This window comes from Heteronotia binoei, chromosome 7 (genome assembly GCF_032191835.1).
Source record: "Heteronotia binoei isolate CCM8104 ecotype False Entrance Well chromosome 7, APGP_CSIRO_Hbin_v1, whole genome shotgun sequence".
Lineage (NCBI taxonomy): Eukaryota > Metazoa > Chordata > Lepidosauria > Squamata > Gekkonidae > Heteronotia > Heteronotia binoei.
Genome location: NC_083229.1, coordinates 87,231,792 through 87,250,434, shown reverse-complemented (window position 1 = coordinate 87,250,434; position 18,643 = coordinate 87,231,792). Strand labels below are relative to the sequence as shown.

At 42.0% G+C, this 18,643-nt stretch overlaps 1 protein-coding gene across 2 annotated transcripts in view; it reads right to left on the bottom strand.

Annotated features, from left to right (window-relative positions):
- Positions 1 to 16,306, bottom strand: part of TWSG1 (twisted gastrulation BMP signaling modulator 1) — a 37,931-nt gene extending 21,625 nt beyond the window's left edge. The window contains exons 1-2 of one of the 2 annotated variants that reach the window (XM_060244007.1): positions 16,166 to 16,306; positions 13,843 to 14,006 (exon numbers count right to left, since the gene is read on the bottom strand). In XM_060244007.1, the coding sequence (XP_060099990.1) occupies positions 13,843 to 14,006; positions 16,166 to 16,238 (237 nt within the window). In that variant the 5' untranslated portion in view covers positions 16,239 to 16,306. Of the gene's footprint in view, positions 1 to 13,842; positions 14,007 to 16,052 lie in introns of both variants that reach the window. The other variant, XM_060244008.1, reaches the window with a different exon arrangement.
- Between the last annotated feature and the right edge of the window lie 2,337 nt (positions 16,307 to 18,643).

Here is an 18,643-nt window from a genome sequence, read left to right as displayed (position 1 = left end):
TTAGACCATATAGCACATTTATTCATAATAATTTTTAAATAGTGAGCAATAAAATACTTTTTACAACTATCACCATTCTTAATTAAGCAGAACTTTTATAGGAAAGGAAAGGTCCCCTGTGCAAGCACCAGTCATTTCCGACTCTGGGGTGACGCTGCTTTCACGTTTCACAGCAGATCTTTTTATGGGGTGGTTTGCCATTGCCTTCCCCGGTCATTACACTTTCCCCCCAGCAAACTGAGTACTCATTTTACCGACCTCGGAAGGATGGAAGGCTGAGTCAATCTCGAACCGGCTACCTAAACCAGCTTCCGCTGGAATCGAATTCAGGTCATGAGCAGAGAGCTCTGACTGCAGTACTGCGGCTTTACCACTCTGCCAAGAAATTCCATCTTTACTTCACCCAGCTCTCACCTTGGAATGATATTGCTTTGGTTCAAGTATAACCAATATGAAATATGAACTGATAGTCAAATTCATACTTCATAATTTTAACAGCCCCTGTTCTTCGGATATATAATTCAAGGTCGAAAAGACTAGCAAGGTTCCTAATGGCATGATAATCTGTGTTTACTTTCTCACATAAAAATTAAAGGGTTGTATGTAACAGGGCTACAACTGAGATGTGAGGAAATCTGCGTCTGTGTGAGGGCTCATTTTGATTCTTGCCTCAACAATGTTCCCAGATGTATCTCTGTGAAATTCACCATTGAGAACGTGGCCAGAAACTAAAGGAATGCAACCGATGACAGTTTTATCTCCTTACACATCAATGGGCACAGATAGATTTTGTCCCCATTTCAATTGTATTCCCAATTGCAGTCTGGGAATTTGTGTGCTGTGAATTTTATACCCATCAGGATACCTCATTTCATTCATGCCACAGTGGTCTTTATGTAAGTCAAAGATCTCAGGAAGGATGGCATTACAAATAATAAGACATTCAAAAGACCCATCCAGCAAGGAAGTACAAGTGAAGTATGTCTCAAGACATTAAACTGTTGATCTCATTCACATCTGCTAAAGAGCTGCTAAAATAAATATTTACATGGGCCACCGTTCTGAATTCTGTCAGGAAAAGCACAGTGCAAGCACTCCTTTGCATAGATGTGTGTGAAAAAAAAATCTAAGAGCAATTACATCTAATTTAACTTCCACTTTTCTAGAAGTTCACTACTGTGTTACAGTCTTTTAAAAAAATTAATCAGTCATGTTCTATATTATCCCTAAGTAGCACTGAATTCAGTGAACAAGTTAATCATGACTCAAATTAAGTTTCAACTAGACTTCAGGCCAGTAAGTATATCTAACAATTCATTCCATAAGTGTCATTTTCACATGCAGTGGCATTCCTGTGTAGGTATCCAGTACTATAATTTACTACGTACCAGCATGGATAGTCACATACTACTTCTACATTATTTGTGAGAGTTCTTACAGTTTAAAGATAGATTATTGTCTCAATGTGTAAATTAACTGATTATCATCTCAGAAACATTTTAGCATTCTTCTCATCTCATGGGATGCTGTTGCATTTTGAAAATAAATTTATGAAGTGTATTGCTTTCCATACATCTGCAGTCACTTCCTTTTACTTAAAAAAAGTACAGAAAATTAGAATAATTAACTGAAATATTTATAAAGGGAGGGGTAAGCTAGAAGCATCAGCTCAAAAATGTATCATATACCTGTATTCAGTGTGGTTCTGTAAAGGTTAAAATTAGATATGGTAGTAGAAGATCAATATGCTCAGGGCAAATCTTAGTTTAATCTCACAGAAACAGGAATCCAAATAAAACTACAACAGGGGCGTGATGTGTTGAATCTTTCTCCCACCTGCGGTTTATTTCCTTGCAGTCTGTTCTCTACCACGACCCCCATCCCCCAGGACTGATACAGGAAGTGAGCCCTAGAGACCTACTGCAGAGAGATAAGTCATCTGGAGGGAAGAGTCAGTCCTGCTTGCATTTTTGTGTTTAAACTGTGTTTAAACTTTTCCACTCCACTTTTCTATGTGTTTGTTGCAGATCTGGATTTAAATTCACAGGTCCACTGTGACTCAGCACAAAGAGTATCTGTTAATACTTACATATTTTACTGAATTTTTGTTTCAGCACTGATATTCCCTAGTAAAATTACATCCTTCTAAGCCCATTGGGCTTGTGATGGCACTATAAATTCCAAAAGTCTTCCAGTTGAAACTTTGCTGCTGATAGCAGTGGTTCAGTGAAAATATATAAGCATGTGTAGATCTCCCTTTTCTGATCTCAAGGTGACTCTGCCATGTACCAGAATTAAACAGTTTTCTTTTATAAACTAGACATGTCTCTTTATGACATAAGTTAACATGGAAACTCCTGATTAATTTTTTAGTCTCCAGCTCACACATTTTTGTTTTAGCTCAGGAAAAATGCCTCCAAAGCAAACTAATTTATTCAGTAGCTCACAACTTTAATGCCAATAGCTCACAAAAGTAGAATCACAAGACTCCACAGCTTAGAGGGAGTATTACAGACAGAATATTTTTGCTTTTAATCCTCAACGTCACATATAAAATCTTAAAAGATTCTCAGCGTCTTATATTGGTAAATGACCTTAAAACTTGTTCAAAACAAGAAATGTATAGACATATTTATAGTGGAATGGAAAGAGAAAGAGAATAAACAGGACTGAATGAAATAGGACAGAAAGAGGACTGAAACTTATAGTAATAATGCCTAGCAAACTTGACAAGGACCACAGGATAGTTGGGTTCAGTCTGGCTGCTGGGTACTCAGCTGGCAACAGAGTAGCATGATGTTGAAGCCAAATTAAGTAAATGCCTCTAACCAGAATCCTGTGGGCACTGTAAGTGCCAAAAGCATTCAAGGTAGAGATGTAAGGGTGGGGGGAGAAATCACAGATTTTTGTCATTTTTTCTAAAAATTGAAACACTGGAAATGTTGGGAAGAACTGAAAAACCCTCTGAAGAAAGAAACTGTTTTTGAAACTTTTAGACTAGGTTTACCTGCCTTTCTCAAAATGCTTTCTAATAACTACATAAGACAAAAATCCTATATATTGTAGACACAGAGCATTTTCAGATTCTCTTGCTCACTTCAGATTTCTTTATCTTCTTCAGCATGTGAAAGAAGTTGGTCCATGACTGGAAATATACACAAGCTAACTAACATGTAAAGGAGTAGTAGAGAAGCTTGTTTCAATCCAGAAACTGATTATTTCAGAAACTAATTCAGATTGGTGAAAGAAACTTGAACATAGTATTCTGAAAGATATAGGATTTACAGGGAAAAATGTGATAACCAGCATAACTCCCTAGTCATGCTGTGGCTGCTAGTGAAACAACTGTGCCATTTAAGTAAGCAGGAACCCACTGCCTGTTCCGCCAGTCTGAGGAGGAACAGGCAGTTGTCTTGGTGGTCTCCTTGACGCCACTCTAGGCCGCAGCAAGTGCTCTAGGCAGCATTAGGGATGATGTCCATGGCTAGTATGCCCAGCCCCCACTGCTGTAAATTATCTGTGTGGCAGGATGTGATGCAGTTACAGTCCTTTAAATCCCCTCCCACAGCACAGCTCTTAGTGTGTGTGTGTGTGCATGCATATGTGCACAGGAGATGTTCTGGCTAAAGTTGGAATCTGCCTGTTGCAACAGGAGGAGGTGTGTTCCAGCTATGGCCAGAATGCACCTCCAGTGCCTCCCTGCCTCAGTGCCTCCCCCCACACTGGTGCACAGCTGTGTGATGAGCAGTTATTTAGAGGAGGAGGATGCATTCTGGACTTTTAAATCCCTGCCCACCATACTTCCAATCTACAGCATAGGGACTGGGAACAATGTATTTTAGTTATGGGATTATAAAACCACTCCACTGCTGTCTGCTGACATTTGAGAACTTTTACTGTATTATTTAAATGGCACACTAAAAAATTTAATGTGGCTAATTTTGTCCACACTTACTCTGATGCTTATTATGTGCAATTAAGGTAAGATGGGGGTTTCTGCATACTTGTGGGACTTCTCAAATATGAATAAAAATGACATTGAAAATGAACAAAAATAAAAAAGTAACCTTGGCTTGATTAGGAGTAAATATACTCCAGGAACACAGAATGTCAAGAGCAGCTAAGCATCATTTAAGGGGGAGGGAAGTGTAGAGTCAAAGGGCACAAACAGATGTATATGATAAAGATCATGGCTCTCCATCAGTCTGTGGAGGGTGAATCATGCCCATACAGCCATCATTCAAACTGAGATTACAGAAGAAGGGAAGGGGATGTAATGCTTCAACACATTCAGATTAGCCAATTAAAGAAAGGTTTCAGAATATCAGAAATTGTATCTCTCTTCACTGAACATTCTTAATATATCATATCCTAGTTACCCTAATTACACTTGGGTCTCTAAAATACCTGTATGTTGGGGACTTCTGGGGTTGGAAAATGCCGAGCTGAACTGCTTCTCAGAAGGGGAGCAGGCTGGAACTTCTGTTTGGGGTAGTGGAAGGCAATCTAATGCCTACTGCCTACTTTTCTCAGTCAGAGATCAGTCCAAGATATGCACAGGAAACTTTGAGGAGATTTACCTTGGCTAAAAGGGAGTCCCGGGGGGGGCTCCTTTGAGGCTTTGAGGGATCTCCTGAGACGAGTTGCATCTTCATCATCTGCAGAAGTTTAGTCATTTATTTGACATAAGCTTGACAGGATCCTAATCTTTTTTGATACTGCTAAACATCTAAAGCTATACAAGACCGGTGTTGATCTGGATAACAACAGAAAAGGTACAGATGGCTATCTTTCATTCCGGGACTAATTAAAGTTAAACAAAATAAAATCAGAAGGTGGGAAATTGAAATCTAGAAAGCTTGGAAGAAGGAGAGAAGGGACGAAATTTGGACTTTGTAAATTTAAAGGACAGTGCTAAAAAGTGGAAAGGAATTTATTGTTTTGTCTACTTGCAGTTTTGGAGAAAAAGCCCCATCGTCATAGACTTGCAGCTCCCACAGCCAACACAGGAAATACGTCAAGCATCGTGAGATCTCTCTACCAGAGAAAACGGGATTTGGTGGCAAGCAAAGCAGGAAGTATCGGATGGAAAAGGGAAATCATTGAAGCAGCCAGCCTACTCTAGGACTATAATATCATAGAAAAACATCGGCGGCCATTGCTAGGAGGCTAAAAATTAAATAAAAATTTTAAAGTGTTCAGGACATTAAAAATTGGTGGAGCTGACAGAGGTGACAATTATAAGGTAAATACTATTGGACATTACTGTTAATAACTATTTTAGAAGCCTCTAGAGGAAAAAGGAATTTTTTTTTAAAGTGAGGCAGAAAGTCGCGACCGCCATTTTGGAAAAAAACTTTAAAAATTAATATCTGAGCCCAGGAGGCTCTGAGGACAGTGAAATTAGGCTTATTGAAAAGAGCAAGCCTCACTATTTTAAATCTGATAGTTGAAATTTAATTTGGTGAGGTCAAAATTTTCGGTGTTTTTACATGTCAGACCATAAGCAAACCAGTGCAAGGACTGCTTCACTGGAGAAAATGCAGGACCAATTAGATGCAATGGAAGCCAGGATAATGAAAGGGATGAAGGAGATGATAACTGCTTCCAAAAAAGAAATTAGAAAAGATATTGAAGAGCTACAAAAAGATATAGAGGATCTCAGAAATGAAACTGTGGTGACATCAAAAAAAATGCAAGAGGTGGAAGGGAGAGTGAAAGTACATGATTCCACCTTGTTAAAAATACAAGAAAAAGTGAGCAGCATTATTCTTTGCGGATGCAGAGAAAGCATTTGATAATTTAAATTGGGACTTTATGTTTGCAGTAATGGAGAAAATAGAGTTGGGGGGAAACTTTATAAGGATGATAAAAGCAATATATACTGAACAATGTGCAAGGTTATGTATAAATGCAGATCTTACAGAAGACATGATAATTAGCAAAGGTACAAGACAAGGCTGTCCGCTTTCCCCTCTGTTGTTTATAATGACTCTTGAAATCTTACTGATGCAAATCCAAGAAGATAAAGAAATAGCAGGATTAAAAGTAAAAGGATTTACTTACAAATATAGAGCATTTGCAGATGAGATAACGTTTATAAATGAAAATCCCATAAAGTCACACCTTTGTTGTTAGCTAAAATACAAGAATATGGGGAATTGGCGGGACTGTGTATTTATAAAGAAAAATCAAAATGTCTATGTAAAAATATGCAAGTAAGCAAACAAAAGGAACTGCAGAAGATAACGGGATGTGAAGTTACCTCTAAGGTAAAATATTTGGGATGTGGAGATAACAATGAAGAATATTGACTTGTTTAAAAACAATTATGAGAAGCTATGGCGTAAAATGGATGAAGATATGATAAAATGGAATAAACTTAATTTGTTATTGCTTGGCAGAATAGCTGCAATTAAGATGAATATTTTGCCAAGAATAATGTATTTGTTTCAAACTATTCTGATTGTGAAAGACAGTAAACAATTTAATAAATGGCAAAGGAAAATTTCAGAGTTTGTGTGGGCTGGGAAGAAACCAAAGATCAAAATGAAAATCTTAACAGATGCAAAAGAGAGAGGAGGATTCCAATTACCAGATTTAAAATTATATCATGAAGCAGTTTGTCCAGTGTGGATAAAAGAATGGGTGATGCTGTTAAACAAAAATCTTTTAGCGTTGGAAGGTCATGAAAATAAATTTGGCTGGCATGCTTTTATGTACTATGGGGAAAAAAAAGATGGATGTTTTTTTCTGTCACCATTATATAAGAAATAATATGCTAAATACTTGGATGAAATATAAGAAGTGTGGGGATGAGAGAAAACCGTTATGGATAGTGCCAGCCAAAGTGATAAAAATAACAGCTGAGACAGGTGAAGAAAAGTGGTTGTCATACAATCAACTATTAAAAATACAAAGTGGCAAAATAGAATTGAAAACTGCTGAAGAGTTGAATAATAAATATGATTGGTTCCAAATGCAACAAATAAAGAACTTGGTGGAAAATGATATTAAAACTGAAGGAATAAGAAGAGAGCAAACAAAAATGGAAAAAGTTCTGCTTGAAGACAATGAAAAATTAATTTCAAAATTATATAAATTACTTTTAAAATGGTCTACGGAAGATGAAGTAGTGAAATCTCAAATGATTAAGTGGGCAATTAATGTAAATAAAGAAATACAGCTGGAAACTTGGGAATATTTGTGGAAGAATTCTATAAAGCTTTCGACGCGTCATAGTATTAAAGAGAACTGTTTTAAAATGATGTACAGATGGTATATGTCTCCTAAAAAGTTGGCAAAGGTGAACAATAAGATGCCAGATAGATGTTGGAAATGTAAAAAACATGAAGGTTCTTTCTACTATATGTGGTGGACTTGTGAAAGAGCAAAAAAGTATTGGCAGATGATTCAACAAGAAATTTCTAGGATCTTGGGATACGAATTTAAGAAAGTTGCAGAGACTTTTCTGTTGGGATTACAAATGGAAAAATTTCCAAAAGAAGATAGAACTATAATCTGGTACTTGCTTTCAGCTGCTAGGACACTGTATGCGCAGTTGTGGAAGCAAGAAAAAATACCAGAAAAATGGAATTGGGTTGTAAAAGTTATGACATGGAGTGAAATGGACAACTTAACAAGAATTTTAAGAGACTATGACTTAGAAGTTTTTAAGATGGAGTGGAAAAAGTTTAGAAGATATGTAGAAAAAGAGTGGAAAATAAAAGGACATTGGACAATTTTTGATAATGATTAAGTCTTAGAAGGAAGAAGAATATTAATCTTTGTTTTTATTAGTTAAGGGTACCTTTAAATGTTAGTATTTTAAGTAAATAATACCGGTGGGGGTCAAGTAACGGGGGGAGGGGTGGTTAGAAAGTAATATATGGGATAGATAAAAAGAAGTTATTAACGATGCAAGAAATAGATATTGTTACCATATGTTACTAAATAAAATTGTTTTAAATAAAATACCTGTATGTTGCATAAGCAGTTTGCAATAAAATAATGCAGAGATCAGTACCATTTGATTGAGGGCTGCGAAGTACTACATGAAAGGCATAAAAGACCTGGGGCTTCATCTGCAAACTACTTTATCAGGCTGCAATCTACTTTATCAGGCAACTCATGTTAAAAATCTGGTTAAATTGTACAGCATAGTGGAGTTTAGGCTGGAGATGGCTCCATATTGCCTGAAGACTCAACCCCTTCCTCAAGATCCCATGGGGAGAGCTTAAATCAAGTTAATCCTGTTGGAGCAAGAATCTACATAAACCCAGTCTGACAGCTACAGTATGACAGCTGGTGATCTAGCTGCCAGGCTAGGTCACAGTGACCTGATCAGCAGACCGGCTTGAGCCGGCAGAAGCCAAGTGATGCAATCTGCTGAGTCAGCACGGCCAGGATTGGCTGCTTGGACTATATATGATCTGTGTGTGCATCACACAGGTCTCTCCCTGTGAGATGGTGGTTAGGCGAAGCACTTTGTCCGTGGAGGTGATATTGTATAGACTGCACAAGAGAGCACTTGTTGTGTATATATGTTAATACACCTTTTGGCACTAGTTGCACGTGTCTGCCTGATTTTCTTTCCTGAAGCCCTGTGTCGGGCAAGTCATCTCCCTCACTCTGCTACTCCCGCTCCGACAGGGTTATGGGCCCAGGGCGGTTCCGCTGCGCGGAGGAGAGAGTTGAGAGTTGAGCTGACTGTGAGTTTGGAAAGAGCCGGAGGCGAGGAACGCCGGTGAAGGACACAGAAGCACCACCGTTCTCTGTTTGAGAGCCAGAGGGACGTCGGCAGCCAGCCGTGAGGAGGAGTCGGCACGATGGCTCAGCAACAGCTTGGAGTAGCCGTTGAGAAGCTCACCTCAGCCAACTACGCGGTGTGGAGCCTGAGAATGCAACACTACCTCAAGCGTGAAGGGCAATGGCTGTTCGTGAGTAACCCCCCTGCTGACTTATCTCCTGCCGAGACTGTGTTATCGGATAAGGCACTGGCCAACATAGTGCTATCTATAGGAGATGACCAGCTGGTTTATGTGCGAGGGAAGGACACTCCCAAGGCTGCCTGGGACGCGTTGAGTGCGGTGCATGTTAGCACCACTGCTGGTTCCCTCATGGCCTTGACAAGGAGGATGTTCCGCACCGTTATGCCGGCTGGAGGGTGTGTGAAAGATCACATCAAACGGCTAACGGACTGTTTCGTTGAGCTGGAGGCAAGAGGCAAGACTGTAGCTCCAGACGACAGAGTGTACATTTTGCTGTCGTCGTTGCCACCTGAGTACACTCCCCTGATAACTTCTCTGGAGACGGTGGACGTAGCGACCCTGACCATGGAATACGTCTGTGCCCACCTGCTTGACTTCCAAGAGAGAATTGCGGCCGTGAGCTGTCCGGGGGTGTCGGCCAGGCAGCGTGCTGTTATCGGTGTGTCCGGGAAGACAGCCAAGAATGAGCCAGCTTTTGCTGCTGGCAGGCGTCCGAAGGTGGAGGAAGTGGAGCCGACTGCGTTTGCAGTCCGTCGCTGCTATGGATGCGGGTCGTCGCAGCACCTGCTCCGAGCTTGCCCTGAGAGGGAGAAGAGGCGGGGGCGTGTGCGGCGAGAGCGGAGGACCGCCAGCCCGTGTGAGGAAGCAACCCGGCTGGTCACGTCTGCAGTAGAGAGCACAGGGTCTGCTTGGATTTTAGACTCCGGGGCAACGAGCCATCTCTGCTGCGAGAAGGAGTTGTTGAAAAACATTGACAGTCCTGAGCATAAGTATGTGAGATTGGCTGATGGGACCACTGCCAATTCTGTTTGCTCAGGCAATGTGGAATTTCCTGCACTGAAATGTATGTTGCAAAATGTGTTGTACGTACCCTCACTGCAGTCTAACCTGTTGAGTGTTAGCACACTGTTTGACCAGGGATACCAGGTGAGATTTGAGAAAACCTGCTGCAAAATCCTGGGAGGTGGGGGAAAGTTGCTTGTGACAGGAAAGAGGGAAGGTAAACTGTATGTGGTCCAGAGTGATTGTGCCCAGGTGGCTCAGGTGTCGAATGAGCCTGTGCACAATAATTGTATACATTTGCTCCATAGGAGACTCGGGCACTGCGGATTTAGGGCGTTAAAGAAAACCCTGGAGCTTGTGCCTAGTTTGAAAGTAAATCCTTGCAAATGTTACTTGGATTGCCAGGTCTGCAAGAAGACCAAAAGCAAGGCGTGTGCTGTTGCTAAAGAAAGCTCAAGGGAAAGCACACGAGCCCTGGAACTAGTTCATTTAGACGTTATTGGCCCATTGCCAAAGAGTCTGTCGGGGAGGAGATACTGCTTGGTGGCCACCGACGACCACACGAGGTACGCGTGGGTTTTCACCATGGTGCATAAGTCTGAGGTGTATAAGACATTCACCAAGTGGGTCAAAGCAGTGGAGCGACAATTAGGGGTTAATCTCCTAGCTGTACAAACCGACAGAGGGGGGGAATTCTTATCTAACCAGATGAAACGTTGGCTGGAGAACAAGGGCATTGCCCACCGTCTGACGAACCCGGCAACGCCCCGAGAAAATGGGCATGGGGCTGTATTGCAGAATGTGATGTATTGCATGTTAGAGGATGCACAACTGCCAATGACCTATTGGGCAGAAACCATACATGCAGCTGTTTTTTTGCAAAATAGGGTTTGGTGTAATACTGTGAAAAATGTGCCTTACAGGTTACTGTTGAACAAGACCCCAGATTTGAGTTCTTTAAAAGTCTTTGGGTCACGGGCTCGGGTTGGCATCCACTCCACGAGTAGCGGGGAGGGGGATGTCCGGGCAGAGAGCCTAATTTTTCTGGGCTACAAGCCAAGGGCCAGGTGTTATCGTTTCTGCAATAGCAAATGCAAGATAACACTTAGTAAGAGTGCCCAGTTCAATGAAGAAAGCAGCTGGCCAAGGTTGCACTCCTTGCAGAAACAATTTGTCCTGCTGCCAAGTAGCGATAACGATGTTGGAGCGCAGCCCAGAACTCCAGCCCAGGAGGTGGCACCCAGTGGGGCTGGAGAAGGTGAGCCGAATGCTGGCACAGAGCCTAACGAGCAGAGTCAGGAGGCAGAGCCTCAAATGCAGGAACTGGAGGTAAAGTGTGAGAGTCAGGAGGTTCAACACCCAATTACAGGGGCAGAGCAACCAGCCCAGGAGGTGGGAACAGAGCAACCCGAAGAAGACAAAGCTGGTCCAAGCACAGGGCCACGGGTGTCTGCCAGGTCCACCAAAGGCCAACGTCCCGCTAGGTACAAGTGTCCCTATGTCACTCTGACTGTCAATCCAGACCCACCCGGATTTGAGGAAATGTTAAAAGAAAAGGCTAAGAAATGGAAAGCCTGGGTGGCAGAGTGCGAGGCAAGGGAGAAGGAGGCTGAAGCCAAGCGTCTGAAAGAGCTGGCTGAACAGGAACACGATGATGTGTTTTACAATCATGATGAGTTCCTGAACGAATTCCGGAAAGGGTTCCGAGCTACGTGAATATGAACTGTAATGTTGCTGGTGGACATGTATGTAAACTGTGTAAAGTGTTTTGGTGCACTGGGTTTAAATAGATTAGGAGGTGTGTTGGAGCAAGAATCTACATAAACCCAGTCTGACAGCTACAGTATGACAGCTGGTGATCTAGCTGCCAGGCTAGGTCACAGTGACCTGATCAGCAGACCGGCTTGAGCCGGCAGAAGCCAAGTGATGCAATCTGCTGAGTCAGCACGGCCAGGATTGGCTGCTTGGACTATATATGATCTGTGTGTGCATCACACAGGTCTCTCCCTGTGAGATGGTGGTTAGGCGAAGCACTTTGTCCGTGGAGGTGATATTGTATAGACTGCACAAGAGAGCACTTGTCGTGTATATATGTTAATACACCTTTTGGCACTAGTTGCACGTGTCTGCCTGATTTTCTTTCCTGAAGCCCTGTGTCGGGCAAGTCATCTCCCTCACTCTGCTACTCCCGCTCCGACAAATCCTCCCCTCAGGTCATGTCCTCTTACTGATGTCCCATTTCATAAGAACATAAGAGAAGCCATGTTGGATCAGGCCTATGGCCCATCCAGTCCAACACTCTGTGTCACACAGTGGCCAAACAAAAAAACCCCAAGTGCCATCAGGAATTTTAACAATGGCCATGAGCATTTATTCATGAACCAGAGATCGTGCAAGATTAGAGAAGTAATTTTTAGTAAGATCACTATTATCTCCCCACATCTTTCACACAATTATGGCTCCAAATCAGTGAGGAAACTGATGTCCTCTAATTATTTTTCTTGTACATATTTTGTGATGAGCACAAGCTAAACAAGTTTTCCCAGTTTAGCTTCTGTACCAACTTCCACGTAAACACAGGAACAGGAGCTAGTCAATATATTCTCACACACAATAGTGGGCCTTGTGCCTTCTGTTGTGCACAGGGATTTCCTTTTCCCACCTCCCACCACTGTATTACACGAGTGATATTTTCAGTTTCATTTTCCTATGGTGAAGGGAGCTGATGGTGCCTGGAGTCAGTCTTCCTCCTCCCCAGCATATAACTATCAGAATTAATTATATGCTCAATAGTGTTGTGTAGATTTCTCAGGGAAGATGAGAAATCCACTAATTCGAATTTTGAAATGTATCAAATTCTCCCAAGTCAGTTACTCCAAAGGAAACCCGGTAATGGTGCATTAGCTTTGGTGTCCTTCATGGCTTTCTCCCTCCTCTACCATGTTCATGTAGCCATATAGCTCATCTATCACCCATATAACTTGTCCTAGTGCTGCACTGCTCCATTGTTACTGAAGTGATAAAACGCCCCTCGGCCAAATCCTCAAATACTGGGCACAATATAAAATACAGAAGTTCTGTGGAAGTGAACCAAAATGTAAGGAACATCACAGCAAATCAACAATGTCTGTATTTAATACTTTTATATTTAACAGGCATATCACCAGGCTGATGAAACAAACATTTCTTATTCAGCCCTATATTATAGAAAGCAATCTTCTCATTACTGACTACTCCATCTTCAAGACAGAATATTTCAAGAATTTTAGTTATATTCCACTTCCCACACAAACATTTAAACTTTTATCCCAGAAATCTAGTGATACAGTGCATGTTGTTTAAGACAGCATAATATGCCTTAGATCAGGGGTGACCAAACTTGCTTAATGTAAGAGCCACATAGAATAAATGTCAGATGTTTGAGAGTTGCAAGACATGAATGTCAGATGTTTGAGAGCTGCAAGATAGGAAGGATGGGGAAGGTGGGAGAGGTGGAAAGAAAGCAACTTTAACTTTAAATGTATTCTCCAAGCTGCCGGCTGGCTTGAAGAAGTGATTGAAAGAGATGAATGCCTTCTCCAAACCGACCAATGGGGCGGTGGAGTCTTTTAGAGCCACACAATATATGTGAAATAATCACATGTTGCTCCCAAGCTGCAGTTTCGCCACCCCTGCCTTAAATTAAAGCTGATAGTGTATCAGTGATGTCCCAAAAACACTTTTCTAAGAGTAAACCCAACTGAGTAGACTTGAGTAGAATCCCAAGTAGACCTGCTTAGGTTCCCTGTGTCTGCTCTCTGTGTCTCACAAGGAAGGAAGGGAGGAAGTTAGTTTCTGTATTGTAAGATGCAGAAAATTCTTATGAATTAAGAGTTACATATTGATTTACTTTAAAAGAAAGATATAAACAAAGATTCCCAAGTTTTTCAATGTATAATTATCTATGCAGAATTCTTGTTTACTATTCACTTCGAGATCATTGTTTAGTCAATAAATTGATGCAGCAAAAGCCTCTGATTTTCCTTTTTGGTTAATCACACACACAAACAGCAAGTACATTTTCTCATACCTGTATTAAGCATTTACTGACGTCACTAGCACACAGAGCCTTGTTGCAGCACATTGACGGCTGGATCAAGAAAAACAACATCATGCTAACTAGTGCTGGCACGGTGATGTACCACACCCTCATGTTCCTTGTGGGGAGGATATTTCTGGGACCTCCAGACAGCACTGAAATAAGAAACATCACATGGAGACGCTGAGGCAAAAGCAAACTCATCTGTATCACATAGCTCTTATAGGTTTTGTTTCTGTGGGTCTTTCAAATTTCAACAGTATGTATGGCAAAAACAGAGGCCAGTGAATTGGTTAGCTCACTACTTTTCTGAAGACTTTAAATTTACATAAATTTAAATTTTAATCATGGTATCTGTGCATTCATTTGCGTGAGAATTGTCAGTAGTTAAGATAAATGCATGGTGATAGATAAAATATTTCGATTGGTTAGCAAGACAGAGAACACCAACAAGGAAGCTGATGCAAAGATTACTAATATATAAATAAATGCAAACATGTTTTAGCACAGCCCCAAAGTGTTTCAGCACCACCTGTCTAGATGTATTAATTTACACAAAAGGCTTTTAAACAAGCACCTGGATGGGTGCCATATGTGTATGAACAGAGTGCTGAGATGTTATATCAATACAATGCACATATCTGTGAATGGAATAATTTGATTATGTCCTTTTTCTGCATGTGCCAGTTATCCATTTATACTACATACTTAGTCCTAAATATTGGCTCCCCAAACTATACTACCAAGTGAACTTCATTGGTGAAAATGTTGTAGGATGTGGAGCTCACCAAGGAGATCCGGAAGGTCAAAATGACCCATTCTTTTTGAGGTGCTTCCCACTGCTTGTAAGAACAGCTTTTCTGAGCCCAAAGGCATTTTTGTCTAAACCAAATAGTGGCATCTGGATTCTTTAAAATAACTTTATTCCTCACTTTCTTTATAAGAAGAACATGAATGCCTCATCAGATACTTATGGTTTCTAGCAACCTAAGTGTTGGGAATGGCAGAGAAGGTATGACATTTGCTAACAACCATTTCAAACCAGTGTAGTGTAGTGATCAGTGTTGGACTAGGACCTGGGAGACCCCTGTTCAAATCCCCACTCTTCCAGGAAAGCTTATGGAGTGATTTTGAGCCAGTCACATACACTCAGAGTAATCTATCTCACATGGTTGTGAGGGTAAAATGAAGTAAAGGACAATGGTGTAAACCTCGTTGGGTCCCCATTGGGAAGAAAAGTGGGATATAAATGAAGTAGATAAAAATAAAATAAATTGTGTTTAGATTTGACAAATCCATTAGTACCGTTGCCTCTGACCTTGCTGGTTGACTGGTCTGGTATCACCTCCTTAGAAAGACTAAAGACTTTTCAGAATCTAGCATGAAACTCGAGTCTTTGGTGAAATATAATAAACAAGCAAGATGCAGTAAAAAAGGTCTACTGAAAGTTTATAATATCCATTTGAATCACTGCTTCAGATACTGGTTATTTAAAAAAAAATTCTGAAGACACTGTGGCTGTTTGAAAATTATTTTCACATCTGTTCACCCATAATAAGCAACCCTACCTTTCACTCATTTTACAGCAGTTCAGAATGAAACCAAGGTGTTCCAGGGACTTAAGCTTACATGCTAAAAACAACCAATTTCACCTGACTGTTTACCACCACCACCTCATATACCTTGTTACCAGTCCTGGGGTTGAGGAGAGGACTGGCACTAGGAAACGTTTTGAGGATGCTGATGCTTTTTACTCAGGAACCTCCAGGGAAAAGGCAGCTGCATCAGTCAAAAGGTACAAACCACTGCCAAGAAAGATGAAGACGGTTCCCCACCCCAGGTGAAACTAGCTAAGGCAGGTTTGGCTAGATGATTAGGTGGGACATGAAAAGCAGAGGAAAAGGGAAGGGTCGGCACTAACCCACGCGATTACCCCAACATGGACCAGTCGGCCATCCCGGCACCAAAGGATTTCTCTCCAAGACAAGAAGGACGACCTAAAAGAGAATCCCATGCCCCGCAAATCCTGGAACAAGATTATCAGAACAATCCCTCAGCATTTCCACGTTCACCACTTCTCCCGTTTTCACAAGAGTCTCTCCCCTCACCCCGTGCTTTGGGACTGCTAGCTCGTCCCCTCCTCCTCCTCTGCTACAAAGGCCCGGACGACTCCAAGTTTCCCCAGGCAGGCGCCCTCTTACTCTGCACTGGAGCTCCCGGCTTTGGCTTGTACGACGACCACGGCCGCTGGACCTCGGCAGCCAGGAGGCGGGCGACCTACAGGCACCTTAAAGGGACAGGCCCCGGCCCCCACCTTGCATGCAGTTCCGACCGAAGACAGAGGCGGGGAAAAAATGGCCAAACCGTCTCCTCCTTCCTGGCCTCATCTGCACCTCAAGGCGTCTAAGGGGCGCGCCTACGCGGCCTCTTTTCTTAGGCTCGCAGTGTATACATGACTGACTCTTGTATTTTAATATTTAGGGGCGGGAAACTGGGGAGGGAGCGCCGAAAAAAAGTCCAGCCCACTGATTGACATCGACTCCCAAACCCCTGCTAACTTCATCGGCGTGATGGAAGAGCACCTTTTGCCTCCGCCGTGAGGGCGGGAAAGGGGGCTGCTCTTTTCTCTTCAGAGACTCCAGAAGCAACCACCAGGGCTCGACGCGTCGGGTCCAGCCCAATTGGGCTCCTTTGCATTCATGCTCCTGCTCTTACTCAACTTTGCCAAACTAGGACTTTGCCGCCCTCTTCTTGCGTATAAAAAGCGAATGCATGCTTTAGTGTGAGAGATAAGCGGTATTTTAAAATTTCAACTCCGTTCTGTATCATTTTTGTGTTGTCTAGCAGATGGCACATCACAAAAGATTTTCCGCCACGTTAGATGCTGGACAACACAAAAGTATGATAGTTTTAAATCCCGCAGATTTCACACACACAGGCGTGTATTCACCTTTCACGCAAGATCAGGTCGTTATTACAGGATTTGACTTTGCAAGAAAGGCCAACAGCGGAATGTGGCAACAGAATATTGACATGTAAATAAGGCTAGCAACGCCCGGTTGGGGAATTCCTGGAGATTTGAGAGTGGAGCCTGGGGAGGGCGGGGTTTAGGAAGAGATACGCAGTGGGATACAGAGCCACTCTCCACACAATCATTTTATCCAGGAGGAACGACTGGAGATCTCCAGGTGGGTAAACTGTAACGTAAATGGGTCCTTTCAGGTGGGGAAGTCAAATTCGTAATACTTCCATCCTCAACTAATAAACTCTCTGCAATTTTTTTTTTAAAGAAATGTTTTAGTATAGCCATTCACGCAAGATCACGTCGTTATTACAGGATTTGACTTTCCAAGAAAGGCCAACAGCGGAATGTGGCAACAGAATATTGACATGTAAATAAGGCTAGCAACGCCCGGTTGGGGAATTCCTGGAGATTTGAGAGTGGAGCCTGGGGAGGGTGGGGTTTAGGAAGAGATACTCAGTGGGATACAGAGCCACTCTCCACACAATCATTTTATCCAGGAGGTCTCTCTGTACGACTGGAGATCTCCAGGTGGGTAAACTAACGTAAATGGGTCCTTTCAGGTGGGGAAGTCAAATTCGTAATACTTTCATCCTCAACTAATAAACTCTCTGCAATTTTTTTTTAAAAGAAATGTTTTAGTATAGCCATTCACCTGTATACGTTTTCCACTTACAGGAATCATTACAGTAGAGGGATTTGAGAAATGCATTTCCCTTCCTGCAGTGGCATGATCCCTTATCTTCCACCTGCTTACCTAGAGTAGATTTTCAACATCCACAAACCAATAAGGATTCCACAAGCATGGATTCCAACACTTCATGTGTGTGCAGGCTCACATGCCTCTGTGGGGAACCTCCTCTAGCTACCTTCCTAGAGAAGATAACCTAGAACATTAAGTGGATGTGACTGTTATTTTGCTCTTTCAGAACTTGAGTGGCATTTTGAAGACTAACATTTATTTTAGCATGCGTTTTTATTAGTAAGAGCTTACTTTTTAACATGCAATGTGAATAGATTTTTATCCTGTCACATTTATCCAGAAAATTAAGTAGGGGCAGAAGGAAAGAGGAGTTTATTTATATTTATTTAAAGCATATTTGCTGCCTTTCCACCTGATCAGGGACCCAAGGTGGTGAAACATTAAAACACTTGAACAATTAAATATTTAAAATTATAACATTCCATAAAAGCGCATATACTAACACCACCAGAACAAGAGAAGAGGGTCAATAACCATTAATGGGGGTATATTAAACAAAACAAAAAGTCTTCACCCACATGCAGAAGGCACCAATAGAGGGAGACAGATGTATCTCCCCAGGGAATGTTCCCTAGTTGTGATGCTATGAAGGAGAAAACCGTTTCTCACCTCAAAATATCTCTGGTTAGAGGGACTGGAGGATGAGTGAGCTGCATGCCCCATGTTAGGGACAGAATAAAAGGGCCTGGAAAATCCTGTGGATGCAGCCATCACTATAGTTATCATAGATAATTCCCGGGGTGGTGGCCAAATGGAGTGCTCCCATTGGCTGATGGTTGCACTCAACAAACCATTGGCCCATCATGTGTCACGCACCACCTCTGAGCTCCCATTGGCTGACTCCCCATCCCTCACCGATGGCAGGCCTGGGAGTACTGAACAAACTGTTAAAATACTCTTACCTCAGAGACAGACATATCTCCGATACTTCTCTGTGTTCTCTCCATCAAATAGGGCTGTCGCCCTACTGCAGCTTCACGAAGCAGTTCACCAAAGGCCATGGCAGT